We start from the raw sequence: 19,426 nt of genomic DNA on the forward strand, positions 1-19,426 counted from the left end.
AACTCTTGGGGAGTGTACACTCTGCAGGTGGGGTAAACAGTGGCAGTGTAAATGCAAGTTTAGACAAGTTTCATTTGTTGCTGTATACTATTTTTATTAATTGATTTATTCAACTGCCCTGTGGATTTAACATAATAGTGATGTGGATTTAAAATAGTAGTGATGTTTAATTTCAGTCTGTTATGCCATATTTCTTTAATTTGTTAAGTAAAGTTGTGTTAACTCTAATTTAAGTATATTGGATGTTTAGTTTGCATAATTGCAATTGTTAAGTTAGACCTACGTCTCAGATTATTATTATCATCATCATCAGACTAGGTTTAGTCCTGGAAGCTCCCAAGGCCCGCTATTAAGCATGTGTAGGGGCCAGTCAGGTGGAGGCACCGCCAAGTTTAAATTCCTTTACAAGTAAAGGGACTGCAGCAGGGGTGTGGATAGAAGATTCCCACCTATCCTACATCACCGCTGGGATACTCAGGATCTCCTTTGTTGTTAACAACCTTAGGCGCCCTTGCACACAGGTGAGTGTTGCCAGCTCCCAAGTAACCCAGAAATAGAAGGGGATTACATAAGTAGCTGATTTAACAATTTTGATTATTTTGCTTGGACTCAATCATGGTATCCCCTGTGAATAAAATACTGGGAGTCACACCCATGAGTTGGCAGTAGGAGAAACAATTAGTAAAAGCTGGCCTACCATTTCTTATTTCTTAAAACTAAATACAATATTAGTATTTTTAACATAAAATTATTTGACATCCAACAATTGGAAAATACCTATTTCTACCCCGCAACCTTTTAGGCAAGGAGCCAGTAAAAAAAAAAGGAATATTTCTGAACTCCTGTAACAGCATCTGAATATTCATCCTATGCATAACTGTTGACACAATGTAAACAAGAAATGACTATAATTGTACTACATATGTGAAAGAGAACATATTTAACCAAACACAGGGTGATTTTTCAGAAGGCACTATTGCTATATTATATGACATGCTATATTATAAATTACCTTTACTCAAAAATAGGGGAATTGAAAATGAAAATGTATTATAGACAGACAGATTGGATTTAAATGGGAACAAGAAGAGCACAATCTCATTGTGACTCTCCAACATAGCTGAAGTCATTTTTTTCATATAATAACTTCGCTATAAGATGGAGGGTCATGACAGCTAGAAATGCAAATTTCAATGCATTGAAATAATTCAGGATTTTTCTTCTACTTGGCTATAAATGGAGCTTTTCTGAGTCCAAGTTCACTGTAAGTAGCCTCCATTGTATTTTCCCCTATGTGAGATTTTTTTTTCCTGTGAGTTTGAATAAAAGTTATGTCTCCTAGTTCAGCAAGTCAGTTCCATACTTGATATTATACTTCCCTCTCCTTTCAATGCTAGGCTCCCATACTTCAGTGCCCAGAGCAATAATGATATTGAGACTACATCAACACCACAGGGTTCCATACAGAGTACTGCCAATCTTCTGCATACACCAACTAGATACATTATTTCTGTTTTCATAGACTGCACAGGAGAAGAAGAAATAGTTATGGTTCAGGTAACATCAAATGTTTATGAGCAAGCCTCATTCTTTGCACAGTAACAAAAACACTACATCTTTTATTATCCTAATAAATTAACAAGAAATGACAGCGCTGTTGCAATCATGTTATATAAACATCTCACCATAAAGATATATCATTAGAGTATATTTTCAGCTCCCATATGTCACTAGAATTCATGCTGTAATAACGTTACAACACAATCTTTATGACAGATTTCTGTGGATTAACTAGTTTTTCAGTTTTCTCTGACATTTCGTTAAAACTTTAATACTCTAAGCAATGGCATTTGACATGCTTTCTGACGCTACTTTTGCCAAGCACCAGCATATGTCACAAAATAGTAAATTATGCCCTTCAGATTTAGGACTGTTAGCTAGAAAACCATTTTTTTTTAACACTGATACTGGATTTGATTTTAAAATGATCAATATTGAATAACACTGTACTTTAAGCATGTATGATATTACTTCCACACATGTACCGTTAGTCTTATGAGTACCTTTATAAGGAACATTCAATCAGTATATTCTGAAAACAAGAAGCCCTATGTTAACAAGGAAAAAATCTTTACTTTCCTACCATAACAAAATCTTACTAAGATTAACTGAATGTTAAAGTAATATAAATATTACAACTGTTACAATATAAGCAGCAGTATTTCAAATAACATTTTGATTTGTAGTCTGAGCTTAATGAATTGAAGTAAAATTGTCTTTTTCTTACAAACACTAATTGGAAAAAGCTAACTATTATCTCTGTACAAGATTAAATCAATAATGGAAAACAATCAGTTATTTGCTTTTTAAGCCAGGGTTTATATTGAGGTAATGAGGGGGAGGAAGATTTTTGCTGCATCAGGAATCCTAACTGGATTTCTGTCTGATTCCCCGAAAGTTCATCTTAGAGCTGAAAACACATTCTAGAGTAGTAGATCCAACATTCTCTAAAAGGGTGCAGCATGAGATTCTCCCACATGACAAGTCAACACTATCAAGGGGAGATAAAATCACAGTGCCAGCATTGCTCATTGGCACCTGACCCCACTTAACAGCACCCAGAATATTGTTAACGTTCTTGGGCACCTCAAGGCCAGAAATATTGACAAACTGAAACACCACAGAGGACGGCAACAAAAGGGACTAGGTACCAGTGGAAATTCCATGTAATGCAGAATATCACCCTTTCATCAAGCCCACATTTTTCTCAACAGCACAAGTGACACTGCATCAGTTTATATAGTTTTATTTCCAAAGCCAGCATTCAAAAGTAATGAAGGCAGACCATGGCTACAGATATCAGCTACATATCAAATATCAGTTCTCTTGTTCAAAACTCAGCACACTAGCATTCCTCTCTTTTAACCTACTGTTTTCAAAGCATATAAATATCTATGTCAAGAAGAATTGGTCTTCAAAACAATTACTTACTCTCCATAAATGGACCACATAGAAATGTACAAGATTAGTTCCTTCACAGCACAACACATCATGTCAGTTGTAAATATCAAAAGTGCATTCCCTACGCATACTGTTCCATTGCTCAGTTGGATACCAATAAACTCAATATATTATGTATTGGACCTCTCATTCATCACAAAAGGAACTGTGTGGATCACCCACAGGAAATATGACATACTTTGTATTAGAAAATATATCAAAACAGCCTTTATTTTGTTTTTGGGTAGATCAGACAGAGAGAAAGGGAAGAAAACATCAGACAATCACTTCTAGGTATTGCAGTCAAAGGCATTTATTTCTGCTGTGCAACAGGTAGTGCAAGTGAAAGAGCATGAATTTATCTTTCTAGAGGAAGGGTTCTTAGAGAGTTTACCTTGCGGACTACCTTCCCTCCCATCCAAGATCATATCCCTATAGAAGCTACAACAATTGCCTAATTGGAAGAAGTATTGATAGCTTTGTTCTGCTTTGGGCATTAAGAAGGTTGTCTGCTTTGGAAAAAAAGTGAATCTCACTGTCTACATTTGCTCTTAACTTCCTTTCCATCTCCCATCTGATCTATCCTGCTTAGCTAGAACAAAGGACAGCCAGCAGCAGGTGACCAGCCAGTGGTCTTTACATGATCAACAAGTACCTTGCTGGTCACAGGGAGTTCAAGGACCCATTGCTTGGGAACCTTTGCTAAAGAGGAATTCTCAATTCAAAATAAAAACAACATACATCTCAGCATCATTTTATATTTAAAGTATTTGGCACAAAGTAGGACCTAGGTGAACAGCTTTGTATACTAGAGCTTTAAGTAACTTATAATGCAAAACAATTCACCAATTTACAATACTTAAAATTTCCATCCCATAATGTGACTGCACTGAGGTATCTGTTTTTCCCCCAAAAAAAGAATGTTTCAAAGTTACAGTAATTCAGCCTGTCCTTGCAGGTGTAGTGGTAGTGATTTCCTGAGCCATGATGAAGATCTAGGTAACATTTGGATTTAGGTTTCCTGCCCTCAGAGAGAGCAAAACCAGAATGTGCTCCAAAGGCCTAACATACCTCTGACAATTGAGAGGGGGAAGTGTCTCATATTGTTGAGCAGCAGCTTTCCCAATCAATGAAGGCTAAGAACTGACAGGCTCTGGAGAAAATCCCATCAGAGTCTTCAGCTGAAATTATGGTGGTCACAGAATGGTGCATGATAAGTAGAGTGTAAAGTATGGTCCCTATATGAAGTTTTTATGAAAAAAGGAAAACCAAGTCTATAGCTGATCTTAAACATCATTAACAATATAATACATTTAATGAAAAACCAGCAGCATTAAGTAATCAATTCAACCTCCAGACACTTTCAGAAAATTTTTTCTACCCCTTCATCACTTTGGGAAGCATACCATTAGCTCTCTTAAAAAACCCTGTCAAACAGGAACAAACACCACTTTATTTGCAGTCAGTATCTCCAATATAAACTCGTGTTTCAATCCCATAACTACTAACTGCCAGTTATCCAAGGGGTACAGTTACTGGTGCAGGAACCCAGGTAGGGTTGTTTAGGGTGGAGTGCAAGATCAACTTCCTAATTGATTGTCACCTCTTCTTCACAATCCAATAAACTCAGTTAAGTGCAAATGCGAAAACCTCTCCAAGCAAACCACAACCCCTTCAACCATGTCATCCAGCTTAGTTCTTCTGCTTCCTATCACCCTGACATTAAAACCACTCATTAGCAGAAAATTTGAAAATTATGAATTAATCAAGATGAACTAATAAAATCTAATCCTAGATAGTTCTGTCTTCATCATTTATGTGACGTGCCCAGATGAATATTTCACATCAATTAGCCAGGTAATAATAAGACTAAGTACTTACATCGTACCTTGCATCAGAGTACCTCAAAGAGAAAATTTAATTAAGCTGCCAAATGATTATCCCAGTTTTACAGCTGGAGAAAATGAGAAACAGTGGTTACCAGACCGTAAGTTTGTTTTCATAAACATATGACAGGTTTCAGTGCTGTAACTTATATTGGTATGAGCTCAATTTTTTTTTCTAATTACATGACATAGAAATTGTTGGAGAGTGACTGAACTCTCACTGTATTAGTCACATATACATTTTATATAGTCACAACATATATACATATTATATATATAGGAACTCTAACACAGTGAGAGTTAAATATCACCAATGTAATTTATTAATGTTAAGAAGTGGTTGTATACACATGACAGGGTTAGTTGAATAAAAGAAAATTGTAAAGGATTTTTTTCCCTATCGTCACTCACAGGTGTTTAATTGCAAATATACCTTAATGAGTAAGTTAAGCCACTCAAATGTTGTTTTGTAACAGCTAAAGTCTTAATTTCATTGTTAATCATTATTCAGTTAAAGTGAGCGCTCATTCTCTCTTGATGTATCACAGGGCTTATATTGAACTACAACAACCCCCCTATGTGTGTGCTTTTAGAAATGCTTAGGGGAATAATCTTGGGTGGGCTTTTAAAAAGCACTCTGTGTTGGTCTGTCTATGCTTCCACTGAAATCAATGGAAGTTTTAGCATTAACTTAATGGTGTAGAGTGAGGCCAACCCTGAGTACTTTTGAAAATTCCACCCATAAAAGTTCCCTCATCCCCTTTGTTGACTGTTTTTTTCTCATGGGTTGCAGCATATTTACCATGATTCTGGAAATATTCTCCTGTCTTAATTTAACAGTCTACGTACAAAAAAAGTGTATTTTTACTTAATTAGGAACATGTGGATTAAAACAAAAATCTGCAAATGATGGAAGAGATACTGACCTGATTCCTTGGCATACAGAAATAGTTTAAAAGGTTTTGTTTTCTTATATAGTAAATCATAACATCATGAGACAGCCTAAGGAGCAACTGCAGTTAAAATATTTGTAAGTGTAAATATAATGAATCAGGAAATTAAATAAGAATGCTGGTGCTCACATACCACGTAAGCGAAATTCTAGCAATTTATTTTATACTGTTGTGGTAAATGAGGGCCATAACTTTCGTAAGTATGTTACCAAGGCCCAACCTTCTGTACATTGTTTTTGTTTTTTCTTATTGTGAAAAACAAGTGGATGTCCAATCTCAACAACAGATGACACACATGGTTATTATACTGACATAAGACACACATTACAGGCATTATACTAACCATGTGCCCACTCCTCACTTCCACTATTCTTAGAAGGTGACCTATACTTGAATAAAGAGTTCAGGATTAGATCCTATGTTGGCAAGAAACAATACCATTTTTGTAGCCACATTCAACAAGTTCTTGCATGTAAAAATATGAAAACTATATGCTGGGTAAAGAAAGAAAATTCTGCTATTTTGCTGTATCACTGCTATTTTGAATATATGGTTCTAGTCTGTGGTTAAACTCCAGAATAAAAGATATCCCTCACTCAACAAAAAAAGATTACTGGCAGCCACATCCCTATCATGTTTGGGCATAGCTGGTGGAAACGAGGGCACAATGTCGCCCTCTGTGGACCTGCAAATCCAGAATGAGTATATATGCAAACGTGTGAAATTAGGAGCACGTATTGGTACACAAGAAAGATAGCTAAGAGCTTGCACACATTACACCCAGCAGCACAAAAACCAGATTGGCATGTACTGTGCTCAGGCACTTATATCTGCATCATTTACTGGTTCCCTCCTAAAACAAAAAACCCTTTACGCTCCTAGCACACAAAGATATCCAGGCAAGTGAAGAATAAACTGGGGCTGTCATAGACCCTGGTCTCATACCCATCTCTTCTTTTTTCTCCTTTTTCGTATATTCAGTGGGCTGCAAATGTGGGTTTACAAATGAAAAGCAATTTGAATTAGACACACATATACAGCAATCAAAATATGTTTTTATGTTTTAAAGCAATATAAAATACATAGTTAATAAAACCTATGTTTATTATAAGAAAAATAAGCCCTACGAACAAACAACCAACACAACAAAAAATACCATAGTACAGGAGATGTCATAACAGGGTTCAGGAAAAGATATCAGATTACACTGTAAATAGTACATGTCACATTGTAAAGTATAAATCTCAGACAAAAAATGACCTCTGAATCTTCAGAGCAAAATGCAAAACCCACTCTTCCACCGAGGTTGCACACAATAACAGTAAAAATAAATACAAGTGTACAAAGTTGACTATAGAGGGGTACTTCTTTCTTTGCTAGAACATGCTGGCACTCAGATACCATGGTGATAAGAACCACGCTAGACTGGAGCAGGGGCAGAAATGTAACACATTTACCTACTGTGCTTCAGGGAGCTGCCTCCGGTTCAAGACTGCTGTTTTTGAATTCTGAAAGGAAAAGAATGTCCTAGTTAATATAATATGTACACAATGCTCAAGTTAGATGTCCCATAGAAATATCAAGGAACTTACTCAGTAGATTCACTCTCACAGAGCAGCCAACTCCCCAGTACCTGTAGCCTCTTAGTCCCACTTGCTTAATGGTAGTTCTGTGTGAGGGGTGCAAGGCTGTTTAGCCAGGAATCTATCCCCAATAAAATGCTGACAGAAACAAGACCCATTGTTGTTATGGTTTATACGACTAATTGGTACGGTTCATTTGGTTTCTGAAAAGAAACAAAAGAGAGAGAGAGTACTAGTCAAAGAGAAGAATAGGGCCCCAAGACTGCAGCCAGACCCAGGTATTGTCCAATGAAGGCAATGGGACTTTGATGACTGGGTTCATGGCCTGCACTTTGGCCAAAAAGAAACAAATTAACAACCCACATCATATTTAAAAACAAGTGACTTACCAGCCTTTTTTATATCACTCAGGTGGTCTTGAGAATGTCTTGGTACAAGCCAGGTTCCAGACAGTGAACTGCTGAGACTGCCTTGTATAGCTGAGGTAGAGTGAAACACTTGTCTACTTCTGCTCTCGTCTAGCACCAGGACTGCAAAGATGAACTCCCACAGGACAGAAGTGCCTGCTAAAGTTAGATATAAGCATTTCCTGTACCAAAACACCATTAGTATCAACCTTGTGCATGGGCTGTGCCTACTACTGAACTCACCTCTTAGCTCTGTTAAGTGCAAAACGGGACCATGAATAGGGAAACCTGTAGTAACCTTACAGGGATGATGTTGTATTAGGATATGCAGAGCAGCTCTCAAACACTTGTTGGGGATTACAGTGGTTGAGGGAATACCAACCTCTAAGTACAGACATAGATACCTGTATTTGATTTGATACCCAACACCCTTCATAACTGGGATGTCCTTAACTTCTCCTGCTGAGGTACTCCAGCCATCATTTTCTCTTTCCTTTGGGTGCTGTATCTGAGAGCGGCTATGTCAATAGAGCAGAAAGGGATATCCTTTGGTATACATGACTAAATAATGACTTACATTACTGAATCCTTGTTCTCCCATTGTCTTACCTTCTAAACGTTACAAACGGTAATCACATTGGAGTGAGGTGGCATCTGTTAAATTCTGGTGACCACAGCTATTGCAAAACAATGTCATCAATCAAACACCAGAACTGACAAGGAACCACAACACGAGTATTACCCACTGGATCACCTTTACCCCGATATTGGGCAATAAATACCATATTATACAGCAAATTCCAAAGTCGTCATCCGAGGCAGTGCCTTTCCAAAATGTTCCTATGGAACTGTTCAATTTCCTGACCCATGCACAGTAAGGACAACCTAACTACTGTGCAGATATGTGGTATCTGAGGGAACGGATTTTTACTGCGGGAGTGAGTGACTTTCTGTTTTGCCAGTGACGGTGTCATGGAAGTTTTCGGGCAATTGTGCTATGGGCACATTTTCAGGTGAAGGCAACTCCCGTATTTTCAGGGGCGTTTGCCTTTAAAAATAAACCGGGGACATCAAGGCATATGCAGAACCTAGCCTCTGGATATATGGCAGGAGAAGTAATTTCACATTTTTGACAATATAGTTCAAAAAGTGTGTAGTAGCTTCTTGGTCTGTGTGGGAGAGATATTCACTAGATTATGTCCCACTTGGGAACCAATCAGATGTCTAATAGCCATTTAGTTTATCTTTACTTTGTAATATAATATTATAAAATTCTTAAATAAGACTAAATAAAATCTTAATAATAAATACATTATAAATAATAAATAATAAATAAATAATAAAATAAATTCTTAAATAAAATCTAAAATATGATAAAGCTATTCTTGTTAAACATTTATCTCGATTAAGCCGCATTCAGAACATTCTCGTGCTACTGTAATGCCATTTACTAACATTGCTTATAACTCATCATAGTTTTTCTGAACAGCCTGTGCTGCACGTAATGTAAAAAGCATTGTTGGGAATATCATTTTCAGTGCCATAGTGGTAAATAATTACTTAAGAGGCAGATGGAGTATGTCGGAGATGTATAAACCAGATACAGTAAAGCAGTTCCTTTTCACAGTTAGAATGAAACATGCATTGTGAAATGTACAGATATAATATTAATTTATTTCACTGCTTTCTCTTCTCTTTCCCTATGTAAAAGGTAACGTTACAAAAATTCACACCACTAAAAATCACCACCATAAATGACATCCTCATTGGTTGTCTCAAAAAGGTTCTTCCAGATCAGACTAAGATACACTGGCAAGGGACAGTGAATATAGGAATACATTTACTTTAATGCACCTGTATAATAAATACCAGAGCGGTAGGGTGAGCCTTAGCATAAATGAGAATCAGGCCTTTTGTGTTTTCTCTGACAGAATGAATTCATGGCAAATAGGGATTCTTATTTTTTGGATTGCATTGACTACTAGTGGAATAAAGGCACATACAAAGCAAAAAATACCCCCAAAACAACACTTTAAAATATAATCTGTGTAAAATTTCTCCCAGCTAATGTCACACCCTTTTCTTTATAAAGATTATTTTGGAATCCAACATTTTTACTTGTGTTGTGTATTGTAATAGAAGCATCAGTCTATCAGTCTTTTAGTCTTGTTATGATACAAACTGAATATGAGACATGAATATGAATTATGAAACAGTCCAACATTTTTTAATCCAAGGCTTTGATAGGACTAAAAGAACTTTTGATATATAAACAAATATCAACTTTACAAATTACAATCCAGATGCTTTTCCCATGTCAAATTTACATACCCTTGAAGGACTACCATATGTGCTTTGAATTTTCCTAAAGCTGATAGAATTTCTTAGTGAAGCATTTACATTATGACCTGCATGCCAATAATGCTCTAGCAAACTTGCAATGGCATTTTCACACATGGATTACAGTAGCTTTAGATTGATAGGAGATGACAACTGCATCCCCTAGCATTGCTAAAACTTAGATAAAGCCATATTTGAACTCTCTTTAAATGAACTACTGCTATGGTAGGGAAATACTAACTTTCAACTCTATATTCTATAGATTTAAGGCACAGGAAAACAGGACTTACTTCCAACAATAGAAAGTAGCTACATTTTCCTTATACCAAAAGACTTTGAACAGGTTGAATTACTAGTACAAAGCAGTACAAAACACTATGACCAAAATGAATAAAAACAATTTCAGTTCACAGTTCATCTGAAAGCTGCCATTCAGTGACTTGATCTCAAAGGGGGGCTAAAAATCATAATGGTTAATTTTATACTTGCTCCTGCTATTCAAAATCTTCACACTGATTGCAATGACTAAGCTCACCGAGGTTTACCCAGGCTTGTCACTATCTACATTTAAGGGACAGGACTGGTGTAGCTACATCAACTGCTATCCATCATTTGCTGAATCCAGGCTATTACCAAACATTTCACAGAACCAGACACACATTTAAACTCTTACAATCCTGGCTCCAAATTCTATGCTCTGGCCACAAGTTTTTAAATATATAACTGTGTTTCTTTGAATTTATAAAATCATAACTCAGAGGAAAAATTTCAAAATGTTTTTTCCAGTGTTTGTGAAAGATTGATAGGCCCCAGACAACAAAGTTCTCTGCATAGCAATAGCAGAGATACAGAACTGACAGTGGCAATTTAAGGGCTAGTCCACCAATATGTCTTCTCCGACCTCACCTGGAGGGTAAGGAGGAAACAGCCTTAAGGAGCAAGAAGGTAGTTCAGTCTTCATGGCTATTTAAATGACTTGTTTCTAATGGGCTGATTGTTTAGAATTGAATTTTTGATAATATGTAAGACACGTTCTGAAATACAATCACAAAAATATCACTGTCCAATTATATTCAAAATATACTGCTTTATCCAAGCTAGAGAATTATTACATATTTAAAACTGCCTGTTCATTCACGCAAAGTTGAATATTTTTACTATCATTTAATGTATTCTTTTGTATATTTTTCCTTCTCCATATACTATAGATTTCAAAGATAAACACTATCATAATGTATGTGCTTTGCCAAAGATAGGTCGTAGATTATTTGTATTCTGCATTTCCAGGCAGTTTAACAAAATTTGGTGTTACAGTAGGCAGAGGAGATGGAATTGTACTGTTAGTGTATAAGCTGCATGAAGAAACATTATTAAGCTAAAGGGCTATGTCAGCTGATTTTCTCTAACAGAACCCTTATGGGAGGCTGAGGAATACGGGATGACTAAAGGAAGGGGGATGTCAGACTAAATGAGAAATGATCCCCAAATGCAATCATGAAGATACACTCACTGCTGAATTGTAACATGTTACAGGTGGGCATCAGTTTTATAATACTGAAAGATAAAAAAGAGTGTGTGTGTATGTGAGAGAGAGAAAAAATCTGTATTGGGCCATGATTACAGACATACTGATTAACCAGGAAAGGAAGAGGGACTGTTCTGTCTCTATTTCCTCTGAGCAGTATAAAACAACAACAGCTTTTCCTTCTTTTAAACCCCCTCTTTGATGACATTAGCATTACAATCTCAAGTTTAACTCAACCCATATAATCCCCACCAATAGGAAAATAAATAAAATACAACCAGACTGAATTTACTACATACTGCCCTAGCTCTTAATGGGATGCTTTGTTTCAGATGAATCATGCTCCCTTCAAAAAATTAAATTTTTCATTTGCCTCTGAAGCACAGATTTTAATGTATCATTCAGATTTGTTCCTCATAGTGTGCCTAACAGATGTACTCAGCTCAGCATGAAAAGAACAAGTCTACTGGTCTTAAGACAGCAAACCCGAAAGCTTTGAGTGGACTATACACCTAAACCCATTCTACCACCAAAAAAAAAAAAAAAAGTTGCAGCAGTTAGATATATGTCTATGCATGTGTGTGCTCAACACATGTAAGAGTACAGATGTGCATGATGGATGTTACATGTTGGTCTACATCAATCACAAAAGGCACAAGTGAGTTATTCAGGTCATCCAAACTAGTGTTGCTAAAACCTGCACACTACACCATACTTTTATGTATTCTGTATATGCCACATATTTTACATAAAAAACCTATTTTAGTAAAGTTTTTGAGAGTTTTAAAAGGTATTATTTTTCAAATTCCTATGTTTGGAAAGTCATATGCCTTAGTTACCATGAAGACGTGGTAAAGAACTCCGAGGGAGCCAAAAAAAATTTACAATTACCTTTGCAACTTTAATTTTAAGCTCAGTTATTTTAGGACCTTCCAAGATTAGAACTAAGTGCTTCTATGTCCTTGTGGAAAGTCTGGAAGTTCCCTTTCACAAGAAGCTCCCTGTTTATAGCCGTGTAGGACTGCAAGGTAGCCAACGTGAAAGCTGTGAAACATATATAAAAAGCAATCATGGGCCCAGGGCTGAATGATGTTGCTACCTTAGTCGGGTCTAACTTTCAGTGGAAATTGTAGACTGGAGAAAGAAGAAAAACATTTCTTGGTCTGGTTGAAGCTGCTTTGGGTTTGAAATGTTAGAATAAAATTTGTAGGCAGAGAACAGTGGTCAGAGATGCATGATGGTTGTCCAAAACGTGATAAATTAATTGAACACATGATCTGAAATAGATCACATGGATATCACTTCCCCAGGTGTGTTTATACATATCAGCAAAACATACAGATAAATAATGAATTTAATATTATTTTATGTTTATGTCTATATACTGTATTATACAAACACAAAGTGTGACATAGAACTGCCTCATTAAAGCAAAATAAGACATTGCTGATGCTTTAATTGATTGGAAGCACTTTTTCCAGTTATTGTTGTTGCCATTTCAAAACAATGGCTTGTTATTACCATGAACCACAGTATATTATGTAACATGTCCTGCTTTGCTAGAAGGGAAGATGGTGTGTCTCAGCACTGGCTATATATTTTACGCTCCTTGGAGAGATTTGTGTGGACTCAGCTGAGAGTTTACATTTACTAATGACCAGTTTTGGCATTCTCAGAAGCACAAGGTACAAAATGAAAATCGTAGGTAAGCAGACTTTGGTTTACATTGACTCAGCAATTGCTTTTGTGTCCAAAATTGAAATAGGAGACCAAAAAAGAGCAGTACACAGTTGATAAATTTCGCTCATTCCAGAAATAATGTCTTCATCACACTCTGACTGAGGAAGCGGTTTAAGAAGTTTGAATTGCAACCCAAATTTTCTTTACATTTTAGGGGAAAAAACTATTTACATTCTGTAGGGGCAACCATTTCAAATCAGATGCCATGCAGATCTCAGACATTTGTCAGCATGTCAATATCCTAGATTTCTTTGTGGGGCCTTATAGCTCACCTACATAGCTCAAAGAGATGACCAGTTCACAAGCTGTTTGATAAGACTGTCAGGCCTTTTATGAGAGAAAATCCATTGCAACTGTGATACAGTATATCTGTCCATGCTCTTATTAGCAGGTAACTCCTCAGCTTAGATAAGAGTATTGAGTTGTCTAAGTATCAGGCTACAAATACTCAGACCTTCAGGAGCCACATGTTCAAACTAGGGGATTTGGTTCAATTTTTCATTCCTCTCAGAGAAGATAAACTGAAGTCCACATAGTTTACTGTGTGCGGGCTTTCAAAAAACAAACAAAAACTTTACAATCAAGGTCCTGTGTTTTGCATAATCACTAAACACTGTATTGTATGTTTCAGGAACAGGTGTGCGTCTTGCAGTTTTTCACAAAAATACTTCCTTTTCCTCCTCTTGTGGTGCTCTGTGCATAAGCTGTCCTCAAGGCTGTTCCCCAAAGAGAGGGCTGCACTGCATCCACAGACATGCAATTTGTACAGCGCTTTGGATGGTTAGGGAACAGGCACCACTTTTAAAGTAAATGCAATGCATTCCAATGCATTTAGTAGCATATGTGACACCTGCATCATAAACCTATAAAGAGATTGCACAGAATTTTTCCTTTGGTTTGTTTTATACTTAAAAAATTAGCAGAAACTGAGCTCAATATGTTGTGGAAATATTTAAAACCTTATGGGAGACATTTTCAATGGTGGTCTCTGAAAATGTGTCTATAAGATGCACTTATGGAGCAATTATTTGCTTTTTGTTGGATAAGAATGCAGAAATGGACAGAGATACATTACTGTAATAAGGTAGACAGATTCGCTATGATATTTCAGTATAGATAATGGTTGCCTGCATGATGTGATTGCAAGAATGCTAATAGTGCTGTACAGAACAAATGATCTTGTAATGAGAAGAACAAGAATTGAAATGAACTTTAAAGCCTGTAGGTGTCATTGTGTAATTAAAATGGATAACAATACAAACCCACCAGATGAAACTAGCATAACTGCATTTGGCTATATCCAGAAAAATCCATGATCCAATCCCAGATCTGAATGTCTGAATGATTTTACAGTGAAAGTCTCCACTAGATGTGTGTTTGAATGGCATCTCTTGAAAACCAGAGGCCAGCAGATGTGCAGGAAGGTATTCTATTTATTTAGTTATTTTAATGAGGTGAACCAGTGTTCCATGTACTTCCTAAAACATCTGTTTGCCTCCGAGCTCACACTAGACTAGTGACTCTGTTCAATTGCTAGAACTGCATCACACAAACAAATTGAGGGAGGAAGGATCAACTAATCCAGGATGCCACAAGGAGCTAAGCTGTTCTTCCAAGAGTAGCAGAGGGAGGAGGCAGAAGAGATGAGTGATCTACCCTCTGATTTCAACACTTCATTGAAAGGGATGCTACCTCTGTTGTCATTATCCCACTGGGAAGGAGAGAAAAAGGACAAAGCTGGCAAGGTGACGGCCAGTTGATTTCACTCTAATGTCACATTCTTACTACTCAGCAATGACCTGTACATTGGCTGCCAGCAGAGAGAGAAGAGGAAAGAGAGACGAAAGAAGAAATGGAGAGGATAGGTAAACTCTGATCCCGCCCACTAGGAAAGAGCTACCCAACAGTAGCAGTACAAAAGCATCAAAGAAATAGAAAGCAGATTTTCAAGACATTTCTGTTCTTTATGGATGCTGGACAAGCCATGATCACAGAATAATATAATGTATGTCCACAGGTCTATAAGGAAGTAGTATATCTCATATTTCAGTCAAAAACTATGGCTCTATTTTAATTAATTGCTTTTTCTGCTTATAGTACACAGATAACGCAGTGCATTAATCCTACCCTTGAACGGATACAGTAAAAATGCTGTCTTCTGCTTCTCCATTGATGATACTATGTCCCCTAGCTCATATTTTACCTAATAGTAAAACCTTTCATCACAGTCATTTCTTAATTGCCTGTTTGCAGGACATTAAATTGAGTTCACCCTTTGGCCTGGGACAATACTTTTTAAAGATTTGCTGCAAATTTCTATCTGGAAAATTTGACTCGAGTAGTTATAATGGTTGGATAAATCTGCATTGCTACCTGGACATGCAGGCACACACCTAATAATAATTTCAATAAGAAGCATTGATATAGGGCTTTAAAACACCATACAGGTATTAGCATCTGCTTGTCTGTCTTCTTATATAGCCCACAACAGGTTTATAAAGGCAGGTCTATGCTTTATCATTTCAATTTTACATTTGGAACACTGAACCCCAGACAGGGCAAATGCCTTGCTGAAGGTTAATCCATATGATAGTGGAAAACCTGGAATTGTAACTCTTGAGCACTTGGGTCTTCAGTTCTATGTTCAAACCACAAATTTTACTGCACCTTTAGCAAGGACACACAGACAAATGCTTTTTTTTTAGGTTATTCCATGTTTGCTTTTTACTCTCCATTGTTCATACATTTCTTCTTCTATATATATATATATATATATATATATAGTTTTTCTGTGTCAGGTTTGTCCTTTTCCACTTTGCTCACACTGGAATCAAACTTATTTTACACACAGACAGCGCAAACTAAATGAAGGGTACACCATCCTATTGATACCATATAAAAGTTCAGAACTGGCAATAGATATAATGGATTGTGCTGGAACATTTTCTGAAGCAGAGATGGTGATGGCAGGGGGGAGGCGGAGGGCGGGAATGGGAAGATTCCTTACACTAAAGCATTATTCTCTGCAGGCGTAAATCTTCAGACTCATTGCTGTTATGCCAGTAGAGAAATTGATTCAGTCTTCCATTAAATAATGTACTAGCATAGTTTGTATGGCAATACTTAAACTGCAAATTAAGGGCAAAATCTTGACCCCATTGAAATCAATGGGAGTCTTGCTAATGACTTCAAGAGGAGGATTTCACCAGCTACATATTTCCAAACACTAAATCAGTCACAATATTTGCTACACAAATATTTCAGTATGGAATAAGGACTTAAAAAATAAAAATAAAAAGTAAAACCCCCATCATGCTCTATGCACTGTGAATAGTTTCAATGGGAATACACACAGGGCCTAATTCAGGAAAGTATCCCTATTCAGGAAAGCACTGAAGCACATGTTTAAATAAAACTGAAATGAATGGGACTTGAACACATGTTTAAAGTTAAGCATGTTCTGAAGTGCTTTCCTGAATAAGGGAAACAGCATGTGAATTTAAATACATGTGTAAATTTTTTCAGAATTGAAGCCTAAGCAACTTTTGCTTTGCAAACACCAATGTAAACATATATAATATATATCTATATAATCAAAGCTGTATAAAGAATATAAACATTTTAACCAATGCTGCAAATTTCATATATTGTAACATTCAAATTAATTTTTGGTTTGCTTGCAAATCACTCAATAATTCCATTCAGAGAAAGTGAAGTATGTCTCATTTCAGCTTCATGATGTACAATAGTTGAGTGATCTGCAGTTCTATTGAAAAACAGAGCTTATCATGGAAGTGCTGACACAATAATTATCATGTCAAACAACTCGTTTCCTGCAATATTGTATTTATTACATGGTCAAATTATTTTGTTCTCTGATATATTAAAATTCTCTAAAGAGTTTTCAGTGTAAACAGATTTTAAATTTTATTTCATGGCACATGTTTTAGCTGTATGAAAAGCCTGACCTTTGGTAGAGATACTAGTTATTAAATCAACACATATAGTAGGCTGTATTACACATGCACTGAAAATCTAACTACAGCGTCAGTGACAAAAAAGCATCAACTGCAAAGAGAAATCTAAACCCCTGTTTAAAAATGAAAACAACCAGCAACACAGTTCAGCAGCAAAGAAGGATAAAGAACTGATAGTAATCTTCTTGCACCGCGCATGAACTACCACATGCCATTTGAGTGAGACTTTTAAAGCTGAAAATTGTCCATCAAAACACAAAATAAATTCCTCTAATCTTTGTGCCACAAATTATTAATCCATCTGGAAAGCTAAATTTGTTGTGTGTGTTTAGAAGGATGTAAATGTCATCAGGCAGAAAGGCAACTAGGTTAGTAGCATGTACCATGAAAAAAATTAAAATGTCAGAAACAGTTTGACCATACAGTAAGCAGGATTTACAAAAGTACTTACAGCTCTCAATCTCCAGCGTGCAGTTTTGTTCATCCAGCGGGTATCTTCGTAGGTCCATCATACAAGCAGCTGTTGTTGTAATTCTAGAAGAGAAGCATAGACGAGGGCCACTGTGATTATGTCTTATTCAAATCTCTTTTTAAACAGAGTTGAAACAACAGAATGTATTCTGCATGACAAGCACTTTTGCCTCTTTGCTTATTACTAAGATACTGTATGTGTTGGTTATTCATAAGGGAATGGTACTATTGATATGGTTTATGAAAGCAATCTGATATCATGCCAAGTTGGTGGACAAATGGACAGTTTATTATATTTATATGTCCCCCATCACCATAGTATCTCAGTATCTCATAATTTTTAATCTAGTTATATTGACAACACCCCTATGATGTAGGGCAGCATTATCATCCCCATTTTACAGATGTGGAACTGAGGCAGAGAGAGATTAAGGCTATGTTTACACTGCAAAAAAAGGTATATTCTTAACTCAAGTTAGGTAACCTACATTGCCTAACCAGGGTTAAAACAGCAGAGAAGACATGGTGACATCTTTTAACACAAGTTAGCAGCTCAAATTCAATCCCCATGCTCTCTTATAAGACTGTTATTTGAGCTCTAACCCGAGAGGCTGTGTCTTCACTGCTATTTGAATCAAAGTTAAGAACACATCTTTTGTTGCAGTGTATTCATTTGTACCTAACCTGCCCAAGATCACACAGGAAGTCTGTGGCAGAGCAGTGAGAATGCAGATCTCCCAAGTCCTCGGCTAGTGCCCCCACCATTGGACCCTAACTCCTTTCAAGTGGAGTGCTGTTTACTGCCTTGAGAGGCACCAGAGTTTCATTACCAGCCTTGATTTCTCATTTTCTGGATGAAAGTAACCAGCTGGACCATGAGTCAGAAAGACATCACATAAATTCTCTTTGCTCACCAACTGGGTGATCCTATGAATTTCCTTAGTCACGCTGAATAGTGCCAAATTAGTGCATGTAAAACAGGCTTTGCACAAAGGAGAATTAACCAATAACGTTTATTCTGCGCAGTAGCATATAAAACTCAATTCTCCATTCTCTCTTCTACTCAATAATACTGTGCAAATGAAGGGTTATTTTAGTGGTGCCTCCTCACCAGTGGCGCAAGAAGTATTTTCAGGACTGTTTTTACAAAATATTTAGGACATATTAGTGCCTCCACATTACACTAACGTTAACATGAGTCAATTGTGCCTTTTAAATGTTGGTAGAAACATCTGTACTATCAAAAACCTTTTACTCCTAGATTTCAGGGAAGAATAGCCCTAAGCTGAATGTGAGCCAAGGCACAGAGCTCTGCAGCAGTATTTTATTGTGTTCCTTTCAATTTTTTCTATTGTATAGACAAAAATCAATTTTTGATCTTTTTTCCTCCCAAACCACACAATGTTGTACAGAACTCCATTGCACTTGAACAATAGTACATTCTGGAATCTACCACTATACACAAGAAACAGATCTGTTCTATGCTCCTTCTGGACTTGGGATGTGGAACTGTAACAGAGCTAGTTTTCAGATGGATAAACTTT

The 19,426-nt window shown here is 36.6% G+C and overlaps 1 protein-coding gene across 4 annotated transcripts in view; it reads right to left on the bottom strand.

Moving 5' to 3' along the window:
- The window catches only part of GABRB2 (gamma-aminobutyric acid type A receptor subunit beta2), a 225,670-nt gene that overhangs the window by 74,427 nt on the left and 131,817 nt on the right, over positions 1-19,426 (bottom strand). For all 4 annotated transcript variants that reach the window (XM_067566618.1, XM_067566617.1, XM_067566616.1 and 1 more), the window contains exon 7: positions 17,863-17,945. In XM_067566618.1, the coding sequence (XP_067422719.1) occupies positions 17,863-17,945 (83 nt within the window). The remainder of the gene's footprint in view (positions 1-17,862; positions 17,946-19,426) is intronic.

The sequence above is a fragment of the Emydura macquarii genome, unplaced genomic scaffold, assembly GCF_026122565.2.
Source record: "Emydura macquarii macquarii isolate MOO-44397 ecotype Brisbane River unplaced genomic scaffold, CSIRO-AGI_Emac_v2 contig_2768, whole genome shotgun sequence".
Classification (NCBI taxonomy): Eukaryota; Metazoa; Chordata; order Testudines; family Chelidae; genus Emydura; species Emydura macquarii.